Genomic DNA, 17388 nt, shown 5'->3' with positions numbered 1-17388 from the left:
TGAAAATTATTTCCTTCAGTATAGCTGTCTTGTAGACTACTATTGGTAGTAATTTGTTCTTGAAATTACTTGGGAGGATACCTGTATTCTTTTCATGCAAGCTGCCTGTCCTCTGCAGTAGCACGTCTGTCATTTTGTGTTATGTGTTTATCTGCACTGCAGCACCAAAAAGCCCTGGTTATGAACAGGGGTTAAACTATGATGAGTACTTGACAGGTCCAGGACATAAAGGTGGCCTTTGTGCCAAACAGCTTCTTCATATATACTTGTCTAGTTAGAATGGATAATTCTCCAGCATTATAGTTTTTGCGATTAATGATGTGCGGACAGATGACAAGCTGGTGGTTTTGAAAGGTGAGAAGGTGCAGGGGTAGAGATGAAGGACCTCTGCTAAGTCAGTGGTGCAGGATGGAAGCAGCAGAGTTGACACTAATGCAGCAAGCTGTCAATCTTCTGCTTCCTTGTGAGGCTACCAGGAAAAGAAGCAATTAGCCCTGGATATTAAAGGGGGTTTGTGATGTCACAAAAATGGGGTTCATACATGCTGGATGCTGAGCTGATAGTGCAGGCTCTTCACACAGAGAAGCAGCGTTGGTTCATTTATTAATAGTGAATATCTGTAGTCTTCAGCATATATGAATGTCAAGTGTTTATACATCCCCAAATCCTTCCAATCTCTGAAGCACTGTTTGACAGCAACGACTCAGCTTGAGTTTGCATCCTTGCCATCCTTTTTATCAAAAGCTTGCATATGACTCTGTGAGGTTCCAGCCTGTTTTGAACGCCAAAGAGGAGACGGAGCAGCTGTAAGGGAAAAACATTGATTTGAAACAACAATCATCCACACAAAAAAAGTGGATTTCTTACAAATCAGGTCAAAGTGCAAAGTTGTATGTTCCCTTCTATTTGCAGATCTGAAAAAAAAAATCACCATCTCTGCTATGAGGGACCTTTTGTGCTAATATTATTTTAAGTTTTCCTCTTTATTCTGATCAGGAGACGAGACCTGTGAAATGCTCTTTGTACATTCAATAGATAGTTGCAGAGTACTTTTATAATCCTTTCACATTTCATTTTGTAAAGTCAGTTTGGGAGCTGGAAGAGGGGAAAGGGGCAAGAGGCAGAGATGGGCAGATGGAATTTCACCTGAAACATTTCTTGAATTGTATGCCCAGGAGAGTTCTTACCCCGTCACACCTTCCAGTTCAGTGTTTTCTGTCCCCAGTGAAAAATAGCACTTCCCTTATCAAACTTTTTCTTTTTTGCTCTGGTCTTCTGAGACAATATTTTTTTCTCCTATGTGTCAGGGACATAGAAAAGTGAGCAAACCATCATAGCTATCTTTTGAAAAATGGCCATCATTTCAGTTGTGGATTACCAGCTCTCTTTCCCACTCTGCTTTTTCACATTCCTCCCTTTGCCTGGAGCCTGAAGCTAAACAGAAGTAGCTTGCCGTGATTGTCTCACCCGCAAAAGCTCCCTTGGTATGCATATATGCTCACCATGCCTCCTAAAGATCCTGTCAGGAAGGGAACAAGCATCAGTCCATTAGCAGTCATCCTTCTCGCCTGCCACTTCACACTTGTGTGTGATAGACAAACTGCTATAACAGGAATCAGCTGCCAAAGATGGAGAATGTAAACATTTTGGTTTGCTGGAGGAAGGCTCTTCTCTACTGTTGCATATGGATGAGTTTTGCCTCTCAAGACTGAGAACCCTGCTCAGATAGATTGTGATCGGTTTTGTCTAGGAGCCTACATTAGCATGTCCTGGCTCACTCTCATCAACCCAGATAGAGTGAAGGGAGGTCTAGACTTTGAACTTATCTTTCTTCATCCATTTCTCAAGAAAAAAAACTATCAACATTTCTCAGCAGATAACTTCCAGTGTTTGTCCCTTCAGCACAAATCTATAATGCAATTTGATGACTGCTCTTATTATGGCATTTGCCCACTGTCTCATCCACCTTCCTTCTATCTCAGCCTCCCCTGAGTTAATGTAAGGATAGACTCAGTGACTCACTGCTGGGGTTTTGCCTCTTCTGCATTTATTTTCTACCATTCTGAAGTGAAGACCAGGGTCTTAAATCAGAATGTGTGGCCCAAATCACTCAGATGTAAGAACAGCTACACGGGATCTCACCATGGCACTTTCTCTGCCCTTGTAGTCTCTTTCTGCCAGTGTTCACATGCAGCGGTATAAGAAGAGGACAAAACCAGTATGAAACTCCTCCAGAAAAGCAAATTAAATTTTGTTTTCTTTTTAACCCCGTTTATCCTTCAGCACCAAAGCATCGTATGGCAGTGCAGTGTCTTGTAAGCAACTTCGCAGCCAAGCCAAATTCATCCCTGTGGTTTGATAAGATGTGGAGGGGGAAAAATAGATTTTAGGATTGGGGGTTGGACTAGATGACCTTTAAAGGTCCCTTCCAATACAACACATTCTATGATTCTGTGATTCTATGATTGCAGGGACTATGAGAGATCACCCATCATCATTGTGTGCCAAGACAGGATCATCTTTACCTGAACCTTTCTGCAGCCTCTGGAGGCAGTTTGTTCTGGCACTTACCTACATTCACTATTGTGAAATATTTCCTAATGACTAAGCTAAATTTCCCACAATGTAGGCAGAGTCTATTATTACATGGATTGGGCAAAGAAAGAGACACCAGTTTGGGCAGAAAAAAAAGGAGATTCCAGCCATGAGAGGCAGAGGAGAGTTGTACAAGCAGTCTGAAATGGTGCTGTGTGGGAGAGGTGTGACCAGGGAAAAGACAGAGCGATATAAGCAGGTAGAAGTTATTCTGTCTGTTTGCATTTGGACAAGTCTGGCAACAGAAGTAAGATGAAACAATGTGGTGTGAGATAGGGCGGGAAATGCACATAAAAGTAGGTGCTCAAGGTAAATAAAATGGTGATGGCCAGTTCTGGAAGCACCTTCATATTCTGAGTACACTTTCTTTGCTTTAGTTTCACAATGTTCTCTTTTAAGAGCGTCCTTTTCCTTCAGTAATGTTTTAATAAATTGCTTAGGTGGACCTAGATCAGTAGACAGGACCTGGCAGTGGCCAGGTGAAATCCCCTGCTTCTGCTGTAGTCTTTCAGTGTCACCTTGAAGGATTCAATGTCTGTCTTCCCCACTTATTCTAATCTCACAAGAGTGGAGAGGAAATATGTTAAATACTGGCAAATCTTCAGATATCAAGTGGCGGATACATTTGTATATACACACAGCTGATTGAATACATATTCATATCACTACTTATCATTATATGATAAAAAGGAGCATGCAATACCTGTAGTAGGTAGATTTCTTTAAATAATTGCTGTTTGTGTCTTAGACAGTACCCTTGGTTTCACTGGGAGATTAGCTCCACTGCACTGGTACAGAATTAGAGCAATGACAACATATGAATTAGAAGAGCGGGGAAAAAAGGGAGCTGCAGCATTTCGCACGCACAGGACGCTGTTACCAGGTCAGTTTGATCAGACCACTGACCAGAGCCTAGTAGCAACTATCAGTACTTGTCTGGAAATTTATACTGTGTCCCTACAGGAGAAAGCGGGTTGCTGTTACGCAACACTGAGGGATAATTTCTACTTTATTTAATCTATGTGAAATAAATCTTCATAGAAAGTTATTAAGTAGGAGATCTTTGTTGTTCTTCAAACCGTAATCCTTTTATGTTTTTTCCATCTGGTACTTTTTGCTCTTGTGTGAAACAATAATTCAGTTTTGCAAGGGGAAAAGTGCAGCATTTTTTCATCTGGGCCAGAGAAAATGGAAATCCAACATTTGTTAATTCCAGCTAAGAACGTCTGTGCAGAGATGGCCAAACAGATTCAAGTTAGTTACGCTAATGCTTTTAGAAGTATATCCACTCATTATATTAATTTTGATGACTCAGGGAAAGAAAAGTGTTCTTAACATGCCTAATGGGATTTTTGGCCATCTTCCCAATAGCTACCTAAAAATTGCTGGGCTTATTGCTCAGTATTGATTTTAGCTATAGATTTAGTCATTGATTTCAGGAAGCCAGGGATGGCAGATGGACCACCACAATAGAATGCAAACAGGATTACAAGGAGAAAAAGATTGTTGTGAAGATTCCTGTTGAACATCCACTAATTTTCTTCGTTCCAATTAGTTTCCAATTGCACTGTGGATGTCTGGTAAGCAGGGAGATAGCAGCAATGCAGCAAACCACACTGGCTTGCCAATAAATTGCACCTTGTTGCTTCAAACTAGCAAGAAATGCCATTACAATATGGATCTTTGCTTACATTTGGTTACATGGCACTGGGCACTCTAAGACAGCCCTTACAACAAGGAGCTCTCTAGGTAGGGGATTACTGACCGAGTGTAAGGAGATGCTGTGCTTGAGAGACTCAGTGTGATAACTGCAAACCTAGTTAGTAGGTAATTAAGCTCTCTTCTTGCTGAGGAATTAGTGGCAGAGTACAGGCTGAGTTGTTTTCTGTTATATCTCATTGTGGGGGGACAGAGATGCATGTGAGATAGTATGCTTGAAATTGCCTACTATTAAACTGCTCTTCAGAGCTGGTCAAGGTTAAAAAGCTTCATGAAAGCCTAGACCAAAGGTGCTGCCTGACACTGCTGCTCTGGAGTGTCCTTGCATGTTGCTAAGGAAACAGGAAGGGAGATAAAAGAAAGATGCTCATAGTTGTTCAGATAAAAGAATCTCAGATGAATGAGGGAGTCTAAATATTTTCTGTTTAGTAACAGGGCCAAACTGTGGCTCTAAACTACAGACCTTGTTACACGGGATAAACGTGAAAAGAAAACACATGGTAGCAGCAAAAGGATTGCACTTTTGACAGTCACTGCTAGATTCTTTTTTTCTTGATATTGGTAAAAGCAGATCAGCTTCCTTTGAATGCGTACAGCGTCCACCATCTGAATCCTCCGAAGACGGAGAGAGTCTGGCTCCACCTCCTGTATTACCTTCCTTGCATCTTCCTGCCCCATACACAAATCCTGTATAGGACCCTGTATGTCTGTAATTAAAGTAATATTTCAACAGAGTCCATCATGGGATTTTTACCGTACAACATCCTTGTGATCTATTATCCCCATTTTCAGGGGATAAATACAGACAAAGGAGGATTTAAGCGATTTAAGAGAAAGATGAAAAGGTGGAGAGGGTTTTGACTAGGACATGAATTAAGTCTATGTCACTAGACTTTCAGTATCATGCACTGCACCTTTTTATTCCTAAGCATTGTTTCCACTTGTACTAGTCTGCTACATTCCCCTTTATCCCTTCTTGATACAAGTTATAGCTTAGTAGTCTGTGTTGTTTGCCTCTGTCTTCCACTTCTCTGACTAGTAGTAGTCTAACTCAAAACCTTTAGCCTGCAAAATGCTAGGGATGCACAATGGGATGTAGAGATACAGCCCTTTTCCCATGACTCACAAGGGAATGCTCTGTTGAAGTCAGAGTTAGGAAGTCACAGAGGGCTTGGGTTCCTTTCCTTGCTTTTCTTCCTGGAATCCATCCTTTCCCTGATGTCATTTTCTCAAACCAAATTTTCATTGTCACTAAATGCAGTTAAAAAAAAAAAAAAAGGAAGAAAAAGCTAAGAGAAAGTGTCATTGGTTGGAGAGACCTGTAGCCATTGAGATGCCAAATCAAAGAAAACCAAGGTGTTTGGCCTACTCTTGAGCCTGTTCAGTTTCCAATAACTGGATCTTGGACTCATTAAGTTTATATACGATCCAAAAAGTCTATGCCCTAATTCACCACATGTACTACAGCAAAGAAAAAAGCAGTTGAAAAAATGTGAGGTCATCCATTAACAATCAAGACTCTGTTTCATTTCTTCCTTATAGCCATCCCATCCCCAAAGTTTCTTCTAGCTTCTGATTTGCAGAAATGTAAAATTATTGTTACTCCTTTAAGCATGGAAGACCTGCAGTTTGTTATGTATATGACATCTTCTAAGTCAGAATTCCTGCAGAACGGCAACCCACATATTCTGAATTATGCTGATGTTTCCAGTCTGCTTCTCTCCCATCCAGTCTTACCTGATATTTGACTGTCTTTGAAACCAGCAGAGAAAATGATCACATTGAGTGCAAAGATCCTGATAAGCTAGCATTTCCACTGTCATGACACTGAGTTTGGCAATTTCAGTAAATTTCAGTATCCCTGTCTAATATTTCACTGCCTTCTACCAAAGGGTTTTTGGTCAGACTGAGTGATGAATGCATGTAGAATGAAGAGAGATTTACATCCACTCTCCAATTAGTTTAAACCATTGTCAACAACTGAAGATGCTATAAGGAGGAGAGGATCAGATTCATCAATACTGTAGGAATGTGCCCACATAGAAATTCTTTCCCTGGAATGGGAAAAATGCCTCTTTTGCGAGAAACCATGCAGTTAAAACAGTTTAAGTGTACTGTAACTCAGATAAAATGCTTTTTTCCCCTACTAAATAATTTGGAAACAAGTGCTGATATTTTTTTTTTCTTCTGACCTACTTCTTATTAAATTGTATTAAACAAGATTAACTATGCATTTGCATCAGCAACAACATTTCACAGTCAAATGCTGGATGACAGAAAGATCTAGCTTACTTTCTCTCCAATTCCATGCCATGAATCAGTGAATTAATTTACCAGTGGATGTGGAGAATGGTGTCATGAAGCCAGTTTTATAACCAGCTATCAGTGGTGTGCATTGAAATTTGTGTAATGAGCAAATCCATCAGACAAACTGCTCTGAAATTTGGGCATTGCAGAAAGTAGAATGAGAAGTCCCAATCCCAGTTCCCAAAGGACACTACCTGCCAGTATTGACTTATATGATTTTGGGTTTTTCCGGACACTTCATGATCTATTATAAGAATTTCCTTTATTCATGTGAATAATTCTTCTGATACTCAGTAAAATAACTTGCACAAATAAGAAGTACTTGCTTGAATAAGAGCTACAGAATTGGATTGTCTGGGAATGACTTCAGCAGGGCTTCCTAAGGAATCCATCGTTCTCAGTGAAAATCTTAGACTTAGTTGATTAGAAATAACACAAAAATTGTAAGATATTTGTAAATCTTTACTATTACTTAGTATGTACCTACCTACAGTAAACATCGTTCTCAGACTTATTTCAATGGAGCCTGGAGCCAGAGGAGAGCTTACACGTTTCAGCTGACCGCCACAGAGGCCCTGAAGTGGATGGGTAGTAGACGTCAGTCACGTAGCACAGGCAGCGAAGTCACCGGTGCAGCTGTGTGACAGAGAACGGGAAATCAGAACACACCAGAACCTCATTTCTTTTCGGAGCTGGCCCGCTGCTGAGAGTGAGCTAAAATACCAGATACCCAAGAGGGGACTATTGTAGGATGATGCATTAAAAGCAAGGAAAAACCCTCTCCAACTCAGTATTTTTTTATGTATACAAAAAGAAAAAATGTAATAGTATTTATCAGATAGAGCACTATAAAAAAAAAAAAAAAACCACAAAACAAAACTGAAAGTGAGCATTTAGTCATAGAATCATAGAATGGTTCGGGTTAGAAGGGACCTTAAAGATCATCTAGTTCCAGCCCCCCTGCCATGGGCAGGGACACCTCCCGCTAGACCAGGCTGCTCAAAGCCCCATCCAGCCTGGCCTTGAACACTTCCAGGGATGGGGCATCCACAGCTTCCCTGGGCAACCTGTGCCAGTGTCTCACTGCCCTCACAGTAAAAAATTTCTTCCTAATATCCAGTCTAAATCTCCCCTCTTTCAGTTTAAAACCGTTACCCCTTGTCCTGTCACTACACTCCCTGATAAAGAGTCCCTCCCCATCCTTCCTGTAGGCCCCCTTTAGGTACTGGAAGGCTGCTACTGGAAGGCTGCTACTGGAAAGTCTCCCCAGAGCCTTCTCTTCTGCAGGCTGAACAACTCTCCCAGCCTGTCCTCATAGGAGAGGTGCTCCAGCCCTCTGATCATCTTCGTGGCCCTCCACTGGACCCATTCCAACAGGTCCGTGTCCTTCTTGTGCTGACGACTCCAGAGCTGCATGCAGTACTCCAGGTGGGGTATCACCAGAGCGGAGTAGTCAATCTGTCAGTACTAAAGGAAATCTCACTGAGGAAGGCAGCTCTGTTTAAAATAGAAATTATGTCTGGGAAAAAATATTTAAAAAGTTGATTTAGATGAGCTTCATTCACATGTGCTTATTAAACTTGAAGATTACGGCCTGGAAATGTGAAAAGCATTGGTGTGTGAAGCAACCTACAGGGCTTGGCCCACAGCAAAGAGCTTCAGAAAAAGTGATGAATGCCAAGTCATGAAGGCCAAGTGATGAAGGCTTCTGAGGGGCAGAAGGGACTCCAAAATGTCATGATGGCTTAATTACCATGTCCTCACTGACTGAGTAAAATTACTGCAAGATTTCTGCATGTGTATTGCAGTTTAATTGTAGTCTTTAAGCTCTGAAAGACCGAGGCACAATAGTTCCAAATATCATATCCAGGGAGTCACCAAAACTGACAATCTGAGTCCATTAAGCTGTGTACTTACCATTAGTACCATTCATGCTTCTGTGCCTTCATTGAGGAACATATTCCTGGCTCCCAAAGGTCAGCTGCCGCTGTTACAGAGAGAGCTGCAAGCAGAGTTCTGTATTTTATATCCCTGAGCTCAATACCCATTATTGCTCCTTATGGCAATTTTAAAGATGTGCTTTATTTAAATAAGCTTTTCTTCATCGAAATAACTGTAACAGATGTTTTATGTTCTATTTGTTTTGCTGTGTGGTAACACTGCAGAGAGTGATTAAATTAACTCCCCAAGTAGCATATTTCTAGGGTGAAACTAAACAAGAAGAAATCAAAGCATATGTCCAAGGGAAAGTCAAGCATGCATTCAAGGGACAGATAGATTGGCAGTGCTACTTTTACTAATTCTTTACATGGTGTCATTGTTTGCAATGAAAACCCAAGATCTGCGGGGCACCTGTGTGTGTTATCACATTGGTGATAATGGAGTTCAGTTAATATTAAAGCTACGGCTAACTTATCTTTGTTCTCCTGAACCACAGTTCCCTATATCCTGCTACTGTTCATACATTTTTACATATCAATAATCTTTTTCTACTGTACAAATTAATATATATCACAATTAGTGATTGTGTTATTGGAGAAGGGTATTGGGTCACAAGGCTAGAATGAAATTACTGTTCATTAAAGAACAGTAATAATTTATTTGACAAAATGAAAAAGATGCATAAAAAATTCTTATTAGCAATTCCTCGAAGTTGGGTCACGAAAACTTCATTACACTGCATACGCTTTGATAAGCGAGGCTGCCCTAGGAATGTTTCTTCAAAAAATAACAAAAATAAAAATATTATCTATTTTAAAGCTCCTTCTATACTGAGCAAATAAGCCCAAACACTGTACGAATTCCGTAGTGAAGTATCTGTCATGATTTTTGCCTTGCTTGTCATCATTAACAGAACGATAGATCCACCCACGAGTCACTAGCGCCATGACAAACTGTGTTATGCCAGGATGACAACTTCTCTCATCTAAATGAAAAAAGAAGTCAAGAAAATGTCATTGTTCCCAGATTGAAGTCTTCTGGCAAAACAAAGCTAATGACACCACAACAGTATTTCTCAACAGATGCCTTTTACTATAACTTTGATTTGAGAAACATGCTTTGAACACAGGGTATTCTCCAAGGCATTAATAGGGATCTCAGGACTGATTCTGTTCTCTGCTTTCCAAGTCGGGATGTATGAGGTGGTTCCGATTGTATCTCCATTTGAGAATGGAACCATTTTGAGCTGAACTGGTGGGGCAGAACATATTTAAGTGTGAACTTGAGAACTTGTGCACTAGAATGATGCAGGATTTCTTCTGTCTGTACAGCACACTTTTGTGCAGAGTACCTTGTGCCCCTCACATGAAAAAAAAATAAAAAATTAATGCTGTTTGAACTGCTTTTAGCAGAGCTAAACGCTACTTAGGTTGAATTATTTCAGCCTGGAGTAAATTCTAACAGAGGGTTTGGTTTTTCAGGCAGTTGATAATAAAGTTAAAGGTGCTTGATATCTCACACAGTTAAACTCGGAGATGTCAGAAGATAGGCTGGTATCAGAAGATTGATGATGTCAAATACCAGACAGTATTCGCTACATGTATTGGGCTATTATCCTATACAAACAGAATTTATGTTGAAAAAAAAAAAAAGCCAGTAGAGATGAAGCCAGCTAGAAAAGCTTGGTTGAATGTTTACATTGATACCTCAGTCAGATGAAGCCTGAGCTCACAGTTAGGAAACTGCTTAGTTTGAGATGGTCAGCACTTCCATTCCTGCACCTTTAGGCTGAGCTGTCGCTCTGCGTGTGGCTGAGCCTGAGCTCCCTGCGAGAAGGCACGGCAGGGTCCTTCTCAGAGCTCTCAGCTCGCCATTTTGCAGAAAAGGAGCAAAAGCACAGAGGGATTAATGCAGCTTGTGTGAAGTTGTTCTGGAAGTCTGTGGTAGAGATAGGATGCGCCAGATTTCATGCCACCTTTCTGACCATCTGAGTGGGAATGAATGCTCATCATTTATTGTCAAAGAAATAGCTGGTGGTAGCTATACCTGCTCGGCTAACCTTACCAGCTGCTGTTGTTGCTTTTTGAAATAAACATAAAGCGTTTTCAGATCCCTGCAGTGTGCTTCCATGGTTTCTTAGCTGTGCTAAGAGGATCCCCATGGTGTGCTTCCGTTGTTTCTTAGCTGTGCTATGAAACCCTGACAATCCATATCTCTTCTCTGCAGTGCCCTCCTGCCAGTGCCATCCTCCCAGTGCGTGCGTCTCCTTCCAAGGCACATATAGACACGTGCTTCTGTTTTCTTTGCACATCTTTTTCATTCCTTCACATAATTTATTCATGCCAGTTCATCATCAAGTATTGTATTTCTGCCCACTTATTATTTTGTGGACAATAAGGAAATGGTATAACACAGAACAGCACAGCATGAGGAAAAAGTACACTAGGGAGTTGGTGGACTGGGTGGTCGTATCGGGAAGACTCAAGGAGGTATTCCAGTTTAGTCCCTGCCCTGTCAGATGTTATTGCTTACTAGGGGGCTGATTCTTGAAGCACTTCTGTTCTAAAATCCCACAAATACAGTCAGTTTCTGTAATGAGGACTTGCAGTTTCAGATCCTTGGAGTACAAGGTTTCCTTCAGCTAACTGAAGAGGTGCCCCAGGCCTCTTTTCAGTCTCTGCATATGCAGTTGTAGGTGACTGGTCTGTCAAGACACTGAATGACACTTGACTGCAGGCCTGTAATTAGCACTCCTTACATGAATGAAGCTGTTCACAGGTTTAAAATTAAGCACATGTACCATCATTAACAGGATCAGGACCTGAACTGATACGCTCTGTGTGTGCTGTGTGTGTGTTCAGTGCACTCTCTCTCAATGTCAAGATAAGCATTTCTGCTTCCATCACTGTTTCCTTTCAGCTTAAATAACAAGGCTGAAAAATCCTTAATGTGTATGGGAGTGTTAAAAGCTACAGTAAGTTCTTAATAATTTAGAGAAGTAATTTACCTTCAATTGAATTGTATCTTTAAAACATTGTATCTTGTTTACCACAATTTTAAAATGTCTGTTTTTCATTCTCCTATGTCTTATCTCCTGCTGAATCGGGAAGGTGGACAAGATGGCCAGTCTCTACAACATACACGTCCGCACAGGTTGCTTCTGTAACACAGGAGCCTGCCAGATACATTTGGGTATAAGCAATGAGGACATCCAAAGAAACCTGCAGGTTAGTTTCTGAATGAGATTACATGATATGTTGCCCATGGAAAATATCTAGATTCCGTGACCCAGGAGACATCCTCCGGCTCTCAGTTCTGAATTTCCTGAAGGATGGGAGGTTTGAAGGGGAGAAGACAATCTGGTTCTGTGTCAAAAAAACCCCAACCCTACATAGTTAAGGGATAAGGTAAGTGTATCATGTCCTGTGGTTTTGAGTCTCTGCAACTTTAAGAGTGAAGGTAAATTGTATTTGCTTTCTCTGACCTTTCAACTCAATTGGCATGTTAAAGAAATAAAAGGACTGAAATTCAATCCATTGAAATGAGGTGTTGAAACAAAATAACTTGACGGACCCAAAGCAGAATGTGTTGCTTGTTTGTATTTCATTGGAAAATATGAAATTGTGGCTTCTTGTTCTGATTTGGAATTACATGAAATCCATAACAGACGTTTCTGCAGAATGGAAGTTCCTGAACAATTCATTTCCTCTTGTTTCTTAAGTATCCTTTATTGTACTTAATAATGTTCAAGTATTATAAACCTATTGCTGTTGGATGTTACAGTTTCAAAGGCATATCATAATTGGACAAGAAACAATAAATGAGAATACAAGGTGAATCTCAGAAAGTGAAGTGAGTTTAGATGACATCTACCTAGATTACTGGTGTGTTAGATTATTAGAACATGAATGTAAAGACTTGATGATTAATATTTTCTATAAATTGTCATTAAAAGATGTGTAACATGATGTGTTACAATGAAGTGGGGGAGGCTTCATGTATGCATATTTGTTAGAGTTTGAAATTACAGTAAATTAATACAGAACAATCCAAAATTTTATTAATGGTATTCTTCAAAAGATAAAAAATTATAATGGCTGTATTGATATTATAGCTCCCTTATAATTTCACAGAGACATTTAGATAACACTTGCAAACACATTTATATTCAAGACTGATAGCACAAGTTCTTAAAAGGGGAGAGCTCTTTAATACCTTCCTTGGCAAAATGGTGCTTTGATTTACTATGGAAAGTTCCATGTCCATAGTCTCCTCATGCATAGTTTTCCTAAGAGCAGGTGAGTGATGCCTGAATTTTCGAGGGGAAGCAGGCTCCCCAGGATGCTCTTAAGAAAGGGAAAAAAGGTCTGCCTTCCTGCTGAAGTGCAAAATGCCAAATGACCAGCTGCAATGCTCTTGGATCGCCTTATATAAAGAGGATTTTGCTGAGGAGTGGGATTTAAACAGGGATAGGCAAAACACAAGGTTATAAAGAGACACTTAATCTGCTGAAAGTGGTGTGATGAAGTGATGGAGTCAAGCAGTTGTTCTTTTTGGACATTCTCATCAGTCCTTTGAGAAGGATCTAGTCAAGTTACTAAAATTACTGTGTAGGGAAAGGCACCTTTTATCACATTACTTGCACATATACTTTGGTTTTGCCTTTTCCCAGGGTACTGACTGTATTCTTCCTTCCCTGATGAAGATTTCCATGTTCAAGCTGCTTGTGAGGGAGGACTTCCTGTCCTCAAGGGTCCCTGGAGAAATGTGGTTAGTTTTCTTAGGATGTTAGGTAGGAACTCATTTACTTATTTGCACAGCAGGAACCTCTCTCCTCAGTCAATCAATCAATACTTGGCAGAAGGGTTACATGTATATTAACAGATGCAACCCAATTTTGCAAATGTTGCTTCTGCTTTATCGTAAAGGATAAAAACTACATCAAACTGCATTAAAATATTTACTTCTGCATTGCATGCTTTGACATAGGGTGCTTTTTTTTTAATTTCTTCTTGCATAAATGGCATCGGTGTTCATTGAACTGTGACATTTCTTACTTTAAAAAGCCCTCATGTAAATAATCTATTCACATTTCCATTTTTATGCAACAGAAATGCATAAATAAACGAAATTATGAGGAAAAAAAAGTATACAAGCTACTGCACTTAGGTGAATAAGGATGCTGACTTAGGACTAAATCTTGTGTCCACTGGTGAGCTAATGTTAGATGGATGAGCAAAGAGGGTCTCTAGTTTATCTCGCTAGAGGTAATTGGCAGCACTCACTGACCCAGTTACTGATGGAGGAACTTCTACTCTAAGGAAGAGTTTTCCAGAGAGTGCTGTATGAAAGATATATCAGATGGAGGGGTATTTTTGTGGAGGTCACTACTAGGGTATTGGAAGCCTTTTTCAACAGAGATTTTTCACGAGTGGCAACTTGTGCTCTTCAAAGGAGGAAGTGGTAGGGGGAAGGAAGGCTGGTTCCCTCCATCCTGAAAGCAATGTGTCGACTGGATCAGCAAGATAGATTTACTGCGTAACCAATGACGAGGGAAGTCACTTTGGAAGCTGGAGCTCTAGATTCAAGTCTGTGTTTTGCTAATAGACCCAGACCAGTTCTCAGCTGTATAGCTGTCCATTGATCTATTTAGCACAAGCCATGAATAAGCCACTGATAGTATAAAATGAAACTGTTCTGACAGCAAATATCAAGAAACCTTCCCCAGAAGAATCATCAGTCTCATGGTTTGTTCACTTATCTGAATGTAATATCACAGTTTAAATCCCAGTGAACTATGTGGATGAGACTGGAATATACCTGGAGACAACCCTAGCTAACAGGCCATCCTGGGACATACGAACTTCTGATTCTTGACATGTTTTTGAGAAGTCTCCCTTGCCTTAGGGTAGAGTAGGACAAGCATCTCAAAACAATCTTATTCCTAGCTTGAGTAAGTAATAAGGTAGTTGTGATTTTTTTTCTCCATTTTCTCTGTGCATTCATGAGTTAACTTTGTATTTTTGAAAACAGTTTTTCAGGTTAGAATTAAGAATCTCATTAATAACTATGTAAAACTGGAGGGAAATAAAATAAAGCAAAGTCTGTTGTAACGGCTCTCTGGTTTTCTTGCTATTTCAAACTAGGCTGGCCATGTCTGTGGAGATGATATAGACCTAGTTGATGGACGTCCCACTGGTTCTGTGAGAATATCCTTTGGCTACATGTCTTCTTTTGAAGATGCACAGACTTTTTTGAAATTCATCATAGCCACCAGACTCTCCAAGTCAGACACCGAGATTCCCTTACAGTCCTCTATTACAAAGCTGACGACAGAGTCTGTCCCAGATGACCACCCATCCTTTAACAATGCAGATAAATTGTCTCCAATACCACACATCTGGGACAGAGAACTCAGGAACAATTCATCTGTGACAAAGACGACTGTCAACTGGCAACCACCGGAGGCTGAGGCGGAAAGCATAAGGGCAGCTGTTTCTGAGACTGCAGTACCAACATGTAGAAGAGGTGGCAAGCCCATCACTGTCACCAACATTTACCTCTACCCAATCAAATCCTGCGCTGCATTTGAGGTATATGCTTTGAATCATTCTTAAATATTCATCTCAACCTTGTGTTTTGGCTTACCCCTGTCGGACATGTCAGCCAGGAATAGAATGTGCATGAGAGATTAGGAAGCACTATTTGGGTACCCATTTTTCCTTTTCTCCCATTTCTAGGATCAAGTCCTGCATGCTAAGGTACTTTGAAGGATTTTCAATTAGACTGAAGTTACAGGATGCAAATGTGTCTTTGGCTCTCCTCCCTCCCCCCCGTAACAGACAAATCTGCACATACTAAGCAGTCTTGAAGAAAATAGTTGGATTTGCAAAACTTGACTAAAATATAATCAAGTAATTAGTATGCTTTTACAGAATGACATGTGATGGACTTGTAGGCATTGATGGGTAGGCAGCAATTGAGAAATAACTTGATTAACATGTTATAATTGAGAGGAGGCCGATTTACATTACAAAGAAATGTTATCATTAAAAATACATTTGCAACAGAAATATGACATTTAAGTGTTGCTGCACTATTTGAAAGTTCACTCTTTGAAAATTTTAATTGCTTTTTTACCAAGTTAATAATATCATCACCTTAGCTGTGACTTTTTTTTTTAAATAATGCATGATGAAATAGGTGTATGGCCCACACATGACCTAGAGTGTGACTCTGCTTAGTACCATACTGGGAAGTGATTTAATGAATGTCAATAACGGTATAACTTTCCTTATGAAAACTTGCTGGTGTATGTCATTGTCTCACATCTGAGTGAAAATTGGGGTCAAATCCAGTGACAAATCACCTGCATTTAAAATATGCCTTCTCAGCTGGTTTGATCATGATTTATTCTTTTTTTTTCTTAATGCAAAAGGAGGCTGGGGAATTAAGGCAAACACTGTTACATGATCAACAAAACAACTGCATTTTTAAATTTGGTTTGGCTTATGACGTCTTTAATTCAAAGGCACAATCTTTGAGCATTAAATGAGACCTGAACAAACAATTTCCACCCCTTATTAACCTCCCACTAAATCAAACTGCTTAGAAAATCAAAGTAATCCCACATTTCATGTGAAAACGTGTTAACCTTTGTTTATGTGTTGCAGTCATTATAGCTGTATTACAGAAGCCCACTACAGAAGCCGCTGAAACATATTGTAGCATTATTCAGGGCTCTTTGGGGTTAAATTCTATTTTTAATGTGCAGGCTGCTGTTGTGAGATACATAAGACAACGTTCAGTGCTAGGAAGGCTTTGAAGTGATTGTGGCCAGGAGCAGGTAAGACGTACCTAAGCATGAAAGAAAGCTTATGTTTCCCCACAAGCTGAGCCAGGTTTCTTCTCTTCAAGCTCTGTGAGGGTAAACGACTCTAGGTGATAAATTTATACAAAACTGGAGCTCCCTGGCAGACAGAACTGCAGTTTTATATGGAGGGGGAAAATCCCCATGCCTAATGCATACCTCTTGTGCCAGGCATGTGTAAACAGGCCCAGTGTAAAAGCAGGGCTCTTCTTACCTCAGCTGACCCCCCTGAAGTTAGGTGTTATTCTGTAAGCAGTGAGAGATGGATACCCGCTAATTCATTTTATTGTAAAATAGGCATGTGCAGTAGGAAAAACGAATTGTTCCTGGATATTTCTGTCTCTTTCCATTGACTACAAGAGGAGTCCAAGGCAACTTAGATTACACACCTAACACTAGCTGATTTGAATGGTTTCAAAATAGATATTAAAACTGCAACTAATTATGAGGTTTAATTTTGCATGACTAGAGTCATTTTTGAAGTGCATTTTGATATTTTTTGATAGCAAAGCATCATCCACATTAGAACCCAGTTAGCTCATCATTGTCATAGCCTGTATTGCCAAAGAGCAATCTACAATTAAATATATACCGGATTTAGTATGTAGTATTGGAAAGGACTGGAAATTCACTATAAATAGCATTAAGTTCTTCTCCTCCGCTTCTCAAAGAGCATTTTTTGTGCATTTCCACTTATTTCATAGAAGATACATTAGTACGATTTTCTATATTGAAGTATATCCTCAAAGAAAACATGTTTGCTTTTGTGATTTTCTTCCTGTCCACCAGGCATTCTTGATCTTTTTCTTCCCAAAAGCCTGAGTGGCACTTCTAGACCTGATGTACGTTTATAATCAGCCTGTGAAAGATCTGTCAATCTTATTGTCTGCCTATAGAAGAGGTAAAAATGGCAACTTACAGCCCACCATTTGTAATGATCTTTAAAACTCAGTTAA

General features: G+C 40.0%; 1 protein-coding gene across 1 annotated transcript in view; it reads left to right on the top strand.

Annotated features, from left to right (window-relative positions):
- MOCOS (molybdenum cofactor sulfurase) overlaps positions 1–17388 on the top strand; it is a 226150-nt gene that overhangs the window by 172097 nt on the left and 36665 nt on the right. The window contains exons 7-8 of the mRNA XM_074576354.1: positions 11673–11789; positions 14709–15155. Coding sequence (XP_074432455.1) covers positions 11673–11789; positions 14709–15155 — 564 coding nt within the window. The remainder of the gene's footprint in view (positions 1–11672; positions 11790–14708; positions 15156–17388) is intronic.

This window comes from Larus michahellis, chromosome 2 (genome assembly GCF_964199755.1).
Source record: "Larus michahellis chromosome 2, bLarMic1.1, whole genome shotgun sequence".
Taxonomy (NCBI): domain Eukaryota; kingdom Metazoa; phylum Chordata; class Aves; order Charadriiformes; family Laridae; genus Larus; species Larus michahellis.
This window is presented reverse-complemented; position numbering and strand designations above follow the sequence as displayed.